The sequence below is a fragment of the Artemia franciscana genome, chromosome 21, assembly GCF_032884065.1.
Source record: "Artemia franciscana chromosome 21, ASM3288406v1, whole genome shotgun sequence".
NCBI lineage: Eukaryota > Metazoa > Arthropoda > Branchiopoda > Anostraca > Artemiidae > Artemia > Artemia franciscana.
The window spans coordinates 8,360,709-8,377,450 of NC_088883.1; the positions used below are offsets into that span (position 1 = coordinate 8,360,709).

The 16,742-nt window shown below is 36.6% G+C and overlaps 1 protein-coding gene across 5 annotated transcripts in view; it reads right to left on the reverse strand.

Moving 5' to 3' along the window:
- LOC136040527 (long-chain fatty acid transport protein 4-like) overlaps nt 1-16,742 on the reverse strand; it is a 139,691-nt gene that overhangs the window by 62,255 nt on the left and 60,694 nt on the right. For all 5 annotated transcript variants that reach the window (XM_065724706.1, XM_065724707.1, XM_065724709.1 and 2 more), the window contains 2 exons: nt 11,553-11,703; nt 6,831-7,068 (listed from right to left, as the gene is read on the reverse strand). In XM_065724706.1, the coding sequence (XP_065580778.1) occupies nt 6,831-7,068; nt 11,553-11,703 (389 nt within the window). The remainder of the gene's footprint in view (nt 1-6,830; nt 7,069-11,552; nt 11,704-16,742) is intronic.

The following is a 16,742-nucleotide window of genomic DNA, read 5'->3' on the forward strand; positions in this document are numbered from 1 at the left end:
GAAATTCTCAGCACAAAAAATAAACAGGAAAAAAACGTAAAGAAGTCAGAAGTGCTTATTGATACCCCTACGAAAGAACGCATTATTGCCAAGATAAAATCTGCGTCTGCCAAGAAAGTCCTAGTCATGGAGAGCAAAAACAGTCAGAAAAGCGAAAAAGCTCAAAGCAAAAAGTTGGTTCCTCGCAACAAGAATCGCAATTGGAGAATCGATTCTGACTTAGGTAAGCCTGCAAATTACGAATCTTCAAACTCCAGAGTGGTCACTGAAAACAAACCGCCTGCAAACATCTTCCAATTTGAGACTGAGAACGTCAAGTTGGTGAAACATTCTGGTTGAGCTGAAGAACAAGAAAGTGATCCCTGTTTACTATATTACCATTATCAAAGATGTAGCAACTGAAGAACTTGACGTCCAGTTTCTAGAGAAGACTCTTGGTGCTAACTGACGACTGTTTTCCAGACAAAATTTGACATGAAACTGGCACAACCGACAATTGCAGCTGGAAAGTCAAGAAATTTTGGTGTTGATTTGTCGATTTATATTTTGAAATAAATATTCTTTCAGAATTTGTTTAACCTTCCTGAAGCTGACTCTGTAGCTTTTATACTGTTCGTACTCTTTTATTCTTCAATAGCCGAAAAACAAGTTATAAATTTTCAGAGGCACCTTTCTGTTTACTTTTTTGGGGGGCCAAGCGTAGGCCAGCGACAGCCAAACCAGACAGTCCAGGTTCGGCACTTTTGGCCATTTGGAAATACTTGTATCTCTGGCCATAGAGCCCTTCGAGGGGGAATAAGAGTATTGTGTTTCCATTTCGTATTTATTGGAGAAATAAATGAAGATAAAGAATTACGTCAATATATTTTCCGAAATCGATTTTCTTTCCGTCTTCGCTATTCCATTTTCTGCTAAACGGGAATACTACGATTTCTAATTCTAGTATATTTGTGCTAAGTTCTGGCAATGTAAAACCAGCGATTTTTTTTCTTTTTTTTGCCCCTGGGGGACATTTGGTCACATATCAGAAAGAATAAAAAAGTTTTGATTGCACCACAGGACTTGCTACGTCAAGATTGGGGGGATCCATTTATAAGAACTGAAAATTAAATTTTTTGAGATAAAAACTGATTCAAAATTTAGGATGAATGAAATTACCTGACTCAACTCAGTAAAAAATAATTAGAAAATGCCCCCAACGAGAGCTGAGCTCTTAATTGTTCAAAAGACAGATCGAGAATCGAAACTATGTCAAAAAGGACTTTTTTCAATGAAAATACCCCAATAAGACATTTATCCAAAATCTAGGGGGATTTAGCGGAGGGCGTAGGACACCCTTCTGTCGTTCTGCCCCTAATTCAACGCCAGTGCCCCCTAGATTCGGAAAGATACTTTTTTGTGCCTTCATTTTAATAAAAATTGAAAGAATCTTTCTCCCCATCGCATTTCATGAATTAGTGACCCCGTATACCAGGCTACACATGTCTAGACCGGGCTGAACATCAGCAAAATCAAGACTCCAAAAAATATCCAAAGATTTCTCGGCGGTTCCAAAGGGGTTTTCGAAGGGATGCGAAAGCAAACTGCGCCTTATGTATTCTTTGCTGGATGTCTAAGTCTGAAGAGCCATCAGTGCAAAGTTTGGAGCCTAGGTAGGTAAAGCACTCAACCCTTTCTAGCTGAGTTAAATTTACGCACAAAGATATTTGGGTCAGATGATTCATGATCATGAATATAGTTTTCTCTGCGCTTACTTAGATCCAGTCAGACTTGACCATTTGACATTATCATCTAGCATCTTTTGAGCATGTTTAGGGTCTGAGAGGAGCTCGACATCATCAGCATCGAAGTTGTGTTATGGCACAATTCAGTGTCAGCACTGTTTTGGTGTTGATTATATTGTGTCAATTTTACCTAGTAAATTTTTCAAATTAATGTTCAACGATTCATTATAGAGCTTTAAAATTCAATTTAAATTCCAGATTCTAAACCATCATTTTATTAAATAACAATATCAGATTTTCAATTCCAATTTAAACTTTGATCCCTCACTTAGGCGACCGGATCAACCAATAGTAGCATAAAGACTATTAATACTATAGTGCAACAAAAGATTGTAATACCAATTAGACAAATAAATACCAATTAATATGATTATGTCTCATAGCCAAAAAAAAATTCCCCCCCCCCCAAAGAAAACTCGAATATTTTTCAAATTAATGTTCAGTGGTTCATTTTGGAAATCCATATTGAAATTTAAACTTCAATATGGGTAATGACTTGTAACTACTTAAATTCTTTTTGACATGTGAAATTAATGTTTCATGGTTTATCCTGACGGTTTTAAACTTAAATTTAAATTGTAAGGCAGGCCAATCAACAGTAATGTCAAGACTATTAAGAGCATACAACCAAAAGGAGCGCCAATTAACGAGAATGTAGAGGAACAAATGTATTGTTCAAAACCTTGGGGAAGAAAGGAAATTTTCTTCAGTAATATTACCGAAAAAGATTTATATTGTTCAGCAAAAATACCAAAAAAGGTATTTTCAACGAAAATATAAATAAAAGATTTAAATATAAATTTAAATTGTAAGGCAGGCCAATCAACAGTAATGTCAAGACTATTAAGAGCATACAACCAAAAGGAGCGCCAATTAACGAGAATGTAGAGGAACAAATGTATTGTTCAAAACCTTGGGGAAGAAAGGAAATTTTCTTCAGTAATATTACCGAAAAAGATTTATATTGTTCAGCAAAAGTACCAGAAAAGGTATTTTCAACGAAAATATAAATAAAAAGTGCTCTTCAAGGTCTTGAGGGGGAGGGATCGAAGAGTAAAAAATTTAGAGCGACAGTCTTCCCTACCATCCACGATTAACGCCCCTGACAGCCAATAAAGATGGTATTACCAATTAGTGATGTTACTAATTTGACGTTAACGCTGAAAAAAAACTACTTTCCTAAAAAACTTCACAAATACTTATGAAACATTACATAATTCATTTTAGAAATAGAAAATGAGACTTCAAATTCGGTTTTGGTAATGACTTATTGCTATTGACATTCTTTCTAGCACATCAAATAAATGTTCCATGGTTCATTTAGACCTTTTCAAACTCAATTTAAATTTTACACCCTTCTTTGGGCGATCAAGTACATTAAGAAGTAATATCAAGACCATACAGTCGATTAAGACGATAATGCTAATCAGCGCTTCGTTCTTACCGCCCCAAAAAACCTATTTCCCCTAAAAAAAACTAGCGAATTTTTCAAATTAACATTACATGGTTCATTCCGAAAATTGGGTATGACTTTAGCCGTTTAAATTCTTTGACACATCAAATTAATGTTTATGGTTCATCTTTCAGACTTAAAACTTAATTTAAATATCTAAATTCTAAATCTCTATTTTAATTACATACGAAAACCAGATTTTAATTTCTAATTTAAATTCTAGATCCTTACATAGGCGACCATATCAATCAACAGTAGTTAAAAAAACTGTTATGACAGTAATATCAATAAGTATAATATAATATTGATATAAATATATATTTATATCAATAAATATCAATAAGTGCATACCGATTTAATGTTAGCGTTTCTTTGCTATAAGATGGTTACACTATGTTTTTGGCCAATCCCTAGACAACAACCCCCCCCCCTGGAAGAAATACGACCTTGCCTCCGCGACAATGATTTTTAGACTAATATTTTCGAAATTTATTTTAAGGGTGTTTGAACTAAATAAACTTAATTCTGCTAAAATAATAACTTTCTCAGTATATTAGCCAGATAAAAACGGCACAATTTACTTCCCATAGTGTGGGAAGTCAAACTGTCTTTTCATAGTTGTCAGGAAATCTTAAGTTACCTATCTAAGTTGCAGGTAAGGAAATCTTGTTTTCGCCAAAAAATTACCTAAAACCAAAAATAAATGTGTATTAATCCACACATTTGGCTGCATTGTAAAACGATTCAACATTATTAATGAGGACGCTGAAGCTACGTTCCATACCGTTACTTGACGTTTTCGTAACTGACGCTACTGGGTGGCGTTTTTCTCTCCCTCAGAAACAATGAATTTTGTACCCCTCACACAAAAAATTTCCAAACGTGACTTTATTGAATGTGTCAAAATTTGTATTCCACTTCGCTATATTTTCTGTGCAACTAATTTATCTACCTATTAACAATTATTTAATAACAAGTTGCCGGTTATTCCGATTTCTTGTGTAATTCTGCGGAGATTCTTCAGTCACTATGTTTAAAATTACACGCTTTAAATTTTCTGCTGAAAATCAAGGCATTAACGTTTAAAACAAGTATTACTTTCAAATACTTAAAACATCACATTTTATTCCAGATATCAGTCATCAGAGGCTCAGTTACCAAATAACTGAAGCACAAGGTCTGCCTCTTGCGCAGACACCTATTTTGAGAGCTAAGAGCTCATATGGCACTTGTGACGAGGCATCAAGAGCCAAGAGATCACATGGTATGACCTCTAACAAAATTCTATGAATCAATAGATTGATTTAAAAGGAAAATAAGAGGCTTAATGCCGGTCAGGATTTAAAATAAGAGCTCTGAGTCACGATGTCCTTCTAAATATCAAAATTCATTAAGATCCGATCACCCACTCGTATGTTATAAATACCTAATTTTTTCTAATTTTTCCTCTCCCTTTAGCCCCCCCAGATGGTTGAATCTGGGAAAACGACTTTATCAAGCAATGAAAAGCAATGAAAGCAATGAAAGCCAGCAATGTCAGCAATGAAAATGTCAGAAATGAAAATGTCAGAAAAGAAATGTCAGCAATGAAAAGCTTCTGTAGCTCACAAAGCAGTCTTGGTTTTCGACTAAAGCAGCCGAGCGAACCTTACGATGGTTCAGGCATCTGCTTCGAATGCCACCACATCTACCCGCAAAGATGATCTATGACTTCGACCCTATCAAAGTTGGTTGGAAGCGACCTCGAGGCCGACCGAAGAAACGTTGGTCCGACAGCCTGTCCGAGTTCTTGGCGATGGCAAACATCAGAGAGGGGGAAGAGCAAATACTCGCCATGGACCGAAGTGGGTGGAGGAGGCAGACGTCACTCTCTACGCCGAGCAGTGCCCGGCAGGAGACTTAAGTAAGTAAGTAAGTAAGTAAGTAGCAAGTCCAGAAGCACCAAACTCGCCAAATCACTGAACCCCTCCCCCCTACTCCCCCAAAGAGAGCGAATCCAGTACGGTTCCGTCAATCACGTATCAAGGACAACTCCCCCCCAATGTCACCATATCTGGTCGGAATTTAAAATAAGAGCTCTGAGACACGATATCCTTCTAAATATCAAATTTCATTGAGATCCGATCACCCATTCGTAAGTTAATAATACCTCACTTTTTTGTTTTTCAGAATTAACCCCCCCCCCCCCAACTACCCAAAAGAAAGCAGATCCGGTCCGGTTATGTCATTCATGTATCTTAGACAGGTTTTTATTCTTCTCATCCAGTTTCATCCTGATCTCACCGCTTTAAGTATTTTCTAAGATTTCCAGTTCCCCCCACCTGCCCCCCCCCCAATTACGCTTGATCCGGTTGAGACTTAAAATAATAGATCTGAGTTACGAGGTCCTTCTAAATGTCAAATTTCATTGAGACCCGATCACCCGTTTGTAAGTTAAAAATACTTCATTCTTTTTATTTTTCAGAATTACCCCCCCCCCCCCCCCCAACTACCCCAAAGACAGCGGATCCGTTCCGGTTATGTCAATCATGTATCTAGGACTTGTGCTTATTTTTCCCACCAAGTTGCATCCCGATCCCTCCACTCTAAGTGTTTTCCAAGATTTTAGGTTCCCCCCCCCCAATATCACCAGATCCGGTCGGGATTTACAATAACATTTCTGAGACACGATATCCTTCCAAACATCAAATTTCATTAAGATTTGATCAACCGTTCGTAAGTTAAAAATACTTCAATTTTTCTATTTTTTCCGAATTAAAGGGCCCCCCACTCGCCCCCAGATGGTCAAATAAGGAAAACAACTATTTCTAATTTAATCTGGTCCGGTCCCTGATACGCTTGCCAAATTTCATCGTCCTAGCTTACCTGGAAGTGCCTAAAGTAGCAAAACCGGGACCGACAGAATTTGCGATTGCTATATGTCACTTGGTTAATACCAATTGCCATAAAAACCATGAAGATTATATTGTACATGGGGTAAAAATTTAATATATATGGTCCTAGATTTTGATACAAATTAAGATTGTTTTTAGGGGAGAGGAGTGACAATTTTTCCCCAATCTCAACAAAAATAAATTGGATGCATGCCAAAACTGGAAGACCCAAAGAGACTATCTTCAGCATTGTTTTCAAGAGCTCCTCTAGAAAGACAAAAAAGGTCAAAATGTTTTTTTATCATTTTGACCCTTCCTCCCCCCCCCAAAAAAAAAATCGGAAGAGGCGTACCTATTAGTAAAAATCAATCGCTTCCCCAAAGAAGTTGAATAATTAAATACATAGTTCAAAAAAGAAAACTAAATTAAAAACAAGACAGCTAAAGGTAAATGTGGAGACAAGCAAAAAAGAAAACTAAAACTAAGTATGGAGATAAAGGGAAAAACTAAAATTAAGTATAGAGACCAAAAACAACCTAAAAGTAAATACGGAGATAAAGAAAAAAAAAGAAAAAAGTAAGTATGAAGATAAAGAAAAGAAAACTAAAATTGAATATGAAGATAAAGAAAAAGAAAACTAAAACTAAATATGAAAAAAATACAAGTAAGTATGGAGGTAAAGAAATAAGGAAAATTAAAAGTAACTATGAAGATACTAACAGTCAACAAGTGATAGTTCCACAATAATTGCTTTGCTATTTGCGCAGCTAATGGAATGTATAAGCGGTATATCCTTCAGATTATAATTAATCAATGCTGTGACTAGACCAGCCTTTGCTAAACCAAGCCAAAGACAGACGTATTCTGGTCGATTCTCCATAAACAGCGCAACGGTCGCACCAGGCTCCAGTCCTTGACTTGAAAAGAAATTGGCGACTCGGTTTGAGTATTCATCCACCTAATACAGAAATATATAAGAGGATAAATATAAAGATTTTATAAATAATATTAAAAATAAAATAAGCATTAAAAATATAAATATACAAAATATGGTACTTACGTGTTAGCCCGACAACACTCACTCAGTTGAATTAGCTATTTTTATTAGAATTTACCATTCTGTGTTCGGAGACAATTAGTTTATGTTCACTAAAATGAACTAGGTTGTATATATAGAATTGGTATTTTGGATAGGTTATGTTAGGTTAGGCATTCAGTATAATGCGTTCTGGGCGGCCTGATTTACATAGTTCTTTGTTGTAGTTTCCATAGTTTCGTAGCTAAAGTATTTTGTTTTCATCATATTCCAGTATATTTCATTATGATTAACCTAACTTCGCTTTTTGAGTATTGTCGCGCTAACACGTAAGTACCTAAAATACAATAAATAAAACACATAAATGGTAAAAAATCATTTAATTCCATTAGATTTATTTTTGGGACCTATTTCCTTAAGCCAGTCAGACTATTCATTCAGCGTGTGTCATCAAACTAGTACTATTACTACTAAAAACTCACTGCAGCATCAAGTCAGTTGATGTCGACATAACTGCTCACACTCCTCCTCCACCCCAATCTATTCAAAGATTAGTTCTTTACCCCCTGCCATAAATTTCCTATCTCTTCAAGTCTTTTCTTATGGAAACTGTTTTTCAAGAATTGTTTACGCTTTTCTTCTTATTTTACTTGATTTTTTGTTTGTTATTTTTGCATCCTGTTTGGTCCGTTACAGGCTATAGCCTCTGGAAATTGCTGTAATGTCTGCATTTTCTATATGAACAAACCAAATTATTGTTTCATATTGCCCACTTTTTTTCTGCTCCCTCCCCCCCTTTGATTTTAAAAATACATTACTTTTTGTATTTTCATTGAAAAATACTGTTTTTTTTTTTCATTTTAATCAAGCAGAATCGATAAGCAGCAAAGTTGCCGCCTACACATTTTGTAGAGTGTTCCCCTCCCCCCTGGGTTTTCGTGGAATTCAGATTCAGAGTCCTTAGACAAACTAAATGACAATATACAACTGATTATCTCTCGTGAAACCAAGGCGTAGCATAAATCTGTCCAAAAAAGCATAATTTTGGGCTCAAGAAAGCATAATCCTCTTCACCCAGTCTGACAACACTGTGATCAGCCTTAAAGCCCAATCTTTGGTATCTGTTATCCTGGCAATATGCGCAGAATGTGGCCTAGTCACCTTAACCTTTTTTCATTATAGCCCTAAAAAGTCGGATCGAATCCCCTTTTTCGTTAAACTAACAGTACGATATACGATCAGTCAGACGAGTATCGAAGAAAGAACAGGAAGTTTTACTATAGTACTTCTATTTTGATAAATAAGATGTGTAATATAAGAAATCAAAAACCACGTTTAGTCTCTTCGAAATTATTCACTTGATAAACAATACCGAAGAATACCAAACATCGTATTACAATATTGTTATTATACCGTTATACCACATACAATATTATTATTATAAACAATACCAGAATAAATTATAATACAAAACAGTAAGGGATAAATCCCACTTTTTTACCGCTAGTTGCTAATTCAAATTTTAAACCAATCGAAGGAATTTGACCCAGTAAAAAGAATTGCTCCAATATTAGAAATCAATTAAAAAAAATACCTTGGTTCAATCTGTTAGAAACTATTTCCTAGATAAGCAATGCCAGAAAAAATCAACAGGACAAAATAGTAAGAGATAAACCCCACTCTTTTTTTTGCCCGTTGTTACTAAGTCAAATTTTGGGCCAATAGAAAGAGTGCAAAACCCTGATTGGTTCTTATGTGTGAAATCCTAAGCTAGTAAAAAGAATGAGAAGTTTTCGAGACGCAACCATTTTTGAAAGTTTATCTGTGATTCGATCCATTTCATCGCCTTTCAGGAAGCTGTCCATTCATCCCAAAACAAATTCTAGTATACGTGCCGGGCCCCCGGATAATCAATTTGTTTGTCTTTTCTACGTTGTTACTTCCTACTTAATCCTTATTTCGACACTAATTTTCCTTATGACTCAATCAGTTTTGAGAAATAACATATGTAATACTAGATATCAACTCAAAAAAATCTCGTTCAATCTATTCAAAATTATTTACTAGATACACAACACCAAAATAGATTGAAAAGATAAAAGAGTATTGTTTACAATACTCTCAAACTTGAGACAAAATTAAGATAAATCCAGGCTTTGAACTTTGACCGTTACGGAATCAACGGGGCGTGACATATATGGAAATCGTTTTAAATTTAATATTTAAACTGAGAAGGTTGAATAAACCGGGTTTTTAGTGTCTGATTGCCAATTAAATTTCGTTTTTAAAATATTTGAATTTCTATGGCAAAAGGGCTATATTGACGCTGTACAAGGAATCAAAATATGTAAAAAAAATTGAAGAAATCATGCACACCAAGTGAAGTGACCCAAGCGTGGCTGAAACTGTGCCAAGCGTGGCGGAACTGTGCGATACGCATGACGTTCCGAGATGTACACCATGTGGCTGAAAGTCAGCGCACCCCTCGAGGTGGCACACTAGTATATGACATTGATTGATTGGCAAAGTCCATTGAAAAAATTCAAAATAGCGGTACGTCTATATCGAGTGTCATCAACTTTAATATAGGAAATGAAAAAAAAAATAGAGCAGACACGACTGCAAGAATTTGTCGGGGGGAGAGGGTAGAATAAACTATTTGACAATCTCATTAAGAAGTACCCAGAAGTTAATAAACATTCAGGATCTTTTTTCGTTTGGGGAAGGGGGGAGCACCAGGCCCCACCTCCCATCAACATTTCCTAGAAGAAAGAGAGGGGAACGAGGATATGCAATTGGATTAAAAATTCATAACCACGGGCCACAGGGGCGTCAATTGTCCCAAATGTAGAGGGCAGGAGGAGATGAAAATGTACTTTTTGAAATCTAGGGAGAGGAATTCATATTTTGTTAATTTTCTCAATACAATACCACATCAGATATTTTTAAAAGAAACATGAAAAAAGTATATTTTCAAAATCTAAGAAGGGGGGGGGGACTTTGCTGTTTACGATTTTTCGTTGAAAATAGTCTCACTTGGGTATCTTTACTGAATCTAAAGGGGGAAGTTATTGCCCTCACCACCCAATCTGTGCTCGTGTGGAGCTGCTTCTATTCTAAGATAAATAAGAAAAATAAAACAAGGTATTAGCGCTATCCCATTACTCACAATATTATTCAAAATTGAAGGATTTTTAGGATTACCTCTATTTGGAAATACAAGCGACTAAAGTACTTAGAGGGGACTTAATTTAAAAGATATGAAGGTTAAAGCAATTTTTTTGTGTGTGTGTGTTTCAAATTTCAAACTGATAGGCCTACCCATGCGACCTGCATCATATTTGTCAACGGTTATACAGGAAATTGTACATTGTCTACCAGAAGGTGTAGACTAATTTCTGCCTCAAGACATGTCCCCGGCTGCTCCCCCGGTCTCTGCAATCGTATGAGCCCTCTAAATTTCTAAAGCCCCCTTTCTTTAAATCAAATCCCATTTGCAAATTATTTATTGTGCCTAACTAGTACTATTGCGAATTGCGTTCTTTAAAAAACCCACTTTGGGCTCGTCAATCACAAAGAATAAATATCCCTGTATGGCCCTGACTCCAAAAAGTCTCTGTTTAAAAGGCCAAAAGCCGTATCGTGATGCAGGATTACTGGTTTTGCCCCCCCCCCCCACCCAGCAGAGTTACAAATTAAGAAATTTTTGTTACGTTTTATAAAGTTTTTTGTACCCCCCCCCCCCCGAACAAAAATCCTGGATATGGCCTTGATAAGAACTATTTGCATAGATTCAGGCCGTTTCCACAGAACTAGACCCAGAGGCACACTTTTGAGCCTGTCGATTATTCTGACTAAAAGGCTATCTTGAAATTTTGATCCAATGCCAGTCAGCGATGTACGTGTGACCGGTATCGCGTGAAACATCGAGAGGAGGCAGATTCCCTTTCTAACTATTTTGTCCCTTAAAAAGGGGCGGAGGAACTCCCAATTTCTGCTAAAGGGATTCCTTCATAAGCTTCCAACAATCATCCGTTTTATTCAATAGCCCCTGGGTAAAAATCATGAAAAAATAATAAACAGCAGATTTTAAGACATTTAAACTAAATAAGTAAAGAAAAAAATCATGCTACCAGCCCCATGAGAATAGTGTAACAATCTCTTAGACTTCTAAAATTCTGGTTTTAATAACTCCTTTACCGTCCGCATGGTTCCACGTCCAGGCAGCGAGACCAATATTTTTTATTTTTTTTGTTATGAAGAAACTTATCAAACAAAACGTAATAGCAATAGTTGGTCACATTAAAAAACTCTTAACCCCTTTCCCATTTTCAATTAACCTAAAAAGCCTATAGTAGGGCTGGGCTTCTACAGGGCGAATTCCTAGACATTAGAAACGCAATTACCTCAGCGAAGGTCCACTCCCTGTCTTCATAAATGAAACACACTTTGTCTGGATGTCGTCGGACATTTTCTTCAAATATCATTGGGACATTCAAGTTGTTCTTTTGGCAATATTTCATGCGTCGCAAAACTTTCAAGTATCTCCATAGAGCTCTAATGAAAGTATAAAAAATAAGCAATAATTTTTAAACCTTATACAAAAGAGACACAGATTAAGAAAATCAAAAATTAAGGGGCAAAAGCAGAAAAACCTGGTATGACATATACAACACTCGGTCATCAATATAGATATGGCTCATGTCACAGATGCATTCATGGAGGGGGACATTCAGGTTCGAGACGCCTTCCCCCTTCTAATTTCACACACACAAAAACTCGTGGTGTTAAAGATATTCATATTCCATATAATATTTGGCAACGTCTTTAGACTCTAGATGATGTTATAAACTTTAGGAATTCTGTTTATTTTTTATAAATATATAAATACCAAAAGTGCAAAACAAACTAACTAAGCCCAGCTAGCTTAGTCCGTAGAATGCAATCGATTAGACAATTAAACACAAGTTGGTGTATTCGGACCCGACGCTTGACGTTTTCTTCGGTAAGTAAAAGATAAAAATATTTAGAAAACAAGCCAGAACTTGTTGGACGACAGGCACAAAAAGAAGAAAAGTTGGAGCATTTACTGTTTTACGAGGACCGAAAAAATAGTAGTTCATACCCTTCTCCATATTTTTGAAGTCCCCTTACACCCCCGTCCCAAAGTGAAACTTTTCTTGAATGTTCCAACCTGATTCCCTGTGCCGTGAAACGCAACAGGTAATACTTGCAAAGCTATGTAATCGAACATAATCGTTCCTTTTTTGGATTAAATAAAAAAACAAGTTTCTTGAAATGAAAGTAAGGAGCGACATTAAAACTTAAAACGAACAGAAATTACTCCTTATATGAAAGGGGCTTTTCCTCCTCGACACCCCGCTCCTTGCGCTAAAGTTTGACTCTTTCTCGCAACTCTACTTTTTAAAACAATAAAAAGTGTCGAGGCTTTTCCTCCTCGACACCCCGCTCCTTGCGCTAAAGTTTGACTCTTTCTCGCAACTCTACTTTTTAAAACAATAAAAAACTATAGCGTAAAGAGCGGGGTGTCGAGGAGGAAGAGTTTTGGTTACTATTGAGCCGGGTCGCTCCTTACTACAGTTCGTTACCACGAACTGTTTGAAAAAAACATGTTCTTGCAAGAATAAAAAAAACGAGTAACTGATCTTATATTCGCCAACAGGGAGAATCATTCTACTAACCACTCTATAGAAAATGTAGCACGTCATATTTTGAGATTAGCTTTTATGGGGTCGACCCCCTCCCCATAAAAGACTCCACTACCTGTAAAGGAGAGGGGAAATACATGTGTTATTTAAACACTACCTCATGAGTTAGTGTTTCAATATTATCTGTGTTTTACAGACAAGGGGGGTCCACAGCCTGCAAAAGAGAGGGGAAATAAAAATTCTATCTGAACGCTATTTAGTGAGTACATTTTTCAGTAATGTGAGTATTTTATAGAGAAGAAAAAGATGGGAGGGACAGAGAAAGAGAAAGAGGGAGAGAGAGAGAGAGAGAGAGAGAGAGAGAGAGAGAGAGAGAGAGAGAGAGAGAGAGAGAGCTAAATTTGTGATTTTTTTCTTTAGCAAAATGGTTAAGGACATTTGATGCCATAAATGTCATTTCGCCAGCTTCGACGTTGGGTGACCGTCTCACAGACAAATTGTCCATCAGCGAATTCTCCCGATGGATTATTTATATTGAACGCTATTGAGAATTTGTGGCTTGAATACAAAATTTGATTGAAGAGACAGAGAAATTATGTAAGCAAGATTTTCAATCAAAGCGTGTTCCACCACAGGGAACTCTCAAAGCTGCCAAATTGATAGAATTACATTTATTTTGAGCTTATTTTTGGCGCTTTCATAGCAGAAATGCTAGATAATTTTTAGAGACTACCCTTTCCTGATCTTCAAAAAGAAAATTCTGCTTTATTTAATTGAAAAAAAAAATCACTTTTCTAATGATATAAATTTCATTAAAACCGAATATCTCTATCTCCGGCAAAAAAACAGGAGACTTTACATGGTTTTTCTAAGACTTTCGGAAAAGTAGGCGTCAGCTTTTAGTTTTCCGTCGTTTATTCGGATCTCTTATCCAAGCTCTACATGTTATGACAAGATCACCAAATCAAGTATGAATGGTTTGGCAGCACAAACTAAAACACCTTGTAATGGGACGAGATATGGTGATTCTTTATGGCATACGGTGATTCTCGAAATGGCCTTAAATGTTACCATTGAGCCACTTTCCTCAGAAGCCAACGAAGAATCCAACAGGCTGGCTTCATGCCAGGAAGGTCCACCGTGGAGCAAATATTCACAATGCGGCAGCTGATAGAAAAGACTCGAGAATTTCAACAAAAAGCATAGGTTGCCTTTGTGGATTTCAAGGCTGCTTTCGATTCTGTCGACCGGCAATCGCTCTGGCTCATACTGAAAACAACAAGACTACCAGCGAAGTACTGCAACCTTTTCGAGCGGCTCCACGAAGGGACTGAGAGATGCGTGCAAGTCAGTGGCAGACGCAGCTCATCTTTTGAAATCAATACTGGAGTCCGTCAGGATTGTGCTGCTGTCCCAGAACTATTTAATTGTGTCATCGACTACATTATGACTTGGACCATAAACCGCCTCCAGTTTGGATTGCATTACGGTGATAGAGTACTTTCAGATGCTGACTATGCCGGTGACCTTGCTTTTGTCTCCGATTCACCGTCGAAGCTCACAGAAGCCCTACAAATCCTTGCTGATGAAGCCTTAAAGATAGGGCTGTCGATTAATTGGCAGAAGACAAAAGTAATGTATGTTGAACCCCGTAACTCGCCGCGTCCCCCGCCAGTCCTAATGGTCGGTGACAAACCGGCTGAGATTGTTGAGGAATTTACATACCTTGGCTCTATCCTCTCAAATGAGGGATCAATCCTTAAAGATCTAATGCACCGAATTGTCAAAGCCTCAGCAGTAGTCGGAAGACTAAGTGCCCTTTGGAGGAAACCTTCTATCAGCCGTAGGACCAAGATGCGCATATACAATGCTTCGGCGAGATCCGTGCTTCTTTACGGAGCAGAAACTTGGCCAGCCACTCAATCTCTGCTTTGCACCGTAAATATAGCCCAAACAAAACAGCTTCGCCGCATTGAAGGACTACACTGGCACGATTTTGCTAGCAACGAGAACCTTCTGGCGTTAACTGCTCAAATGCCCTTCTCAGTCCAACTCGCCCAACGAACACTACGTTGGTACGGACATCTCCTTCGCATGCCCCCCGACACTCCAGCACGAACGATTTTTTACTTTGATCCCATGCTGCACGGCGGGAAACGCCCAAGAGGTCATCCCCCAACCAGTTGGAAGGACACGACAGGTGCCTTCTTAGTCATGGCAAACATTCAGGTGGATGTCCACATCCTTGCAAGAGACCAGTCCAAATGGAGGCACCATGTAGCATCACTAACTTGGCAATGTAACTTGGCATGTAACTTGGCAATGTTCGTCCGTGCAAGTGTTTTTTGGAATCAAATAATTTTTAGTTGATTAGTAAATAAGTTGATAGGTAAATAAACATCCTCATCTATTAATCTGGATTTAAAAAATCGTGATTTTAATCCAGTTGATTTTTGCGACACCAAATTTTAGTGAATTCAAATGATTTAAAATTATTTATAAAATTTTTAAAATAAATTGAACAATCATTAAAATATAGTGATATTTTAGAAAATTTGAAAACATTCTTTTAAATTAGCGTTTTGAATTACACCTTTACAAAACACATAGAAGGTAATACATCATTTTAGTGAAAATTAAGTGGGACTATTTAATCATGTGAAAATACCACAGGCGAATATTTGACAACCTTGAGAAAGCTCAACTTCTTGAAAAACTAAAAAAGTTGAAAAGTAACTTTCAATAATGATAAAATTCAATAATAATATAATTCGAAAATGAAAAACCTACAATAACAAAAAACTCTAACTAATGAAACCTGGAATCTAGACATTAAAAAAAATCATGACCTTAATTTTAGTAAAACACTAATATATGATTTTACCCTCTACCTAGGTAAAAATGTCCCGATTATTCCTTTATTGAAGTAGTACTTAATAGACGGCACTGATCAGGGCCGTATCCAGGATTTTTGTTCAGGGGAGGGGGTATAAAAAAAAACTTTAAAAAACTCATCAAAAATGTATTTTTATGCATTTTTATTACGTTTTTATAATTCGGATAAACATTTCAAGGGGGTAGTTCAGGCCCCCTAACCCCTCCCCTGAATACGGCCTTGGCGCTGATGATGACTGTGCATATTTTTATGGAAAATATTCGCAAGCCAGTCTTCCTTATAATCTAGTCAAACTTCTCTTTGATATCCGTGAGTTTTAATATGAGGTATAAAAGTACTGTCTAGTAACGTTTTCTTTGTTTTCAAGGTAATTAATTTTAGCTAAATTTAAATTATCTAAAGCTATTTATAAAATTGGTCCATTTAGTTTAAAATGGTTAATAAATTCTACCGATGTTTTATGGATTTTAAAAGCATTTTTTTTTTTTTTTTTTTTTTTTTTTTTTTTTTTTTTTTTTTTTTATTGTAACGGTAGAAAATCAAAGAGAAGGTAATAAATTGTTCTAGTGACAATTAGTTGAACTATTTAATCGTGCGAAAATGCCACAGGCGAAAATTTGACAGCCTTGAGAAAGTTCAACTTCTTGAAAATTTTGTATTCCGAAGTTTGTTGATTCTCCACATCATAAATATAAATCCATCATCTGAAAGTTGCTATAACAAACATAAGAAATAATGTAATGAGCACAATACACATAGGCGCACATAAATCCAATCGTGGAGGGGGAGGAAGGGTAGATAAGACGATCTTTCCAGAGGAAGACAGTTGAAAACAAACGAAAAGTGCACCTATAGGTCAACCTCATTATTCTATTTCGTCACGAGGGGGAAAGGCCTCCGGATAAATATTGGTGAAACAGCAGAATTTTCGCCTATGCCACCCTGCACCGGTATGACAAGACATTAATAACATGCGTGTTTTTTTCGCACGATACAAGTGAATTTCTGTATATTATTAAGTATATTAAACG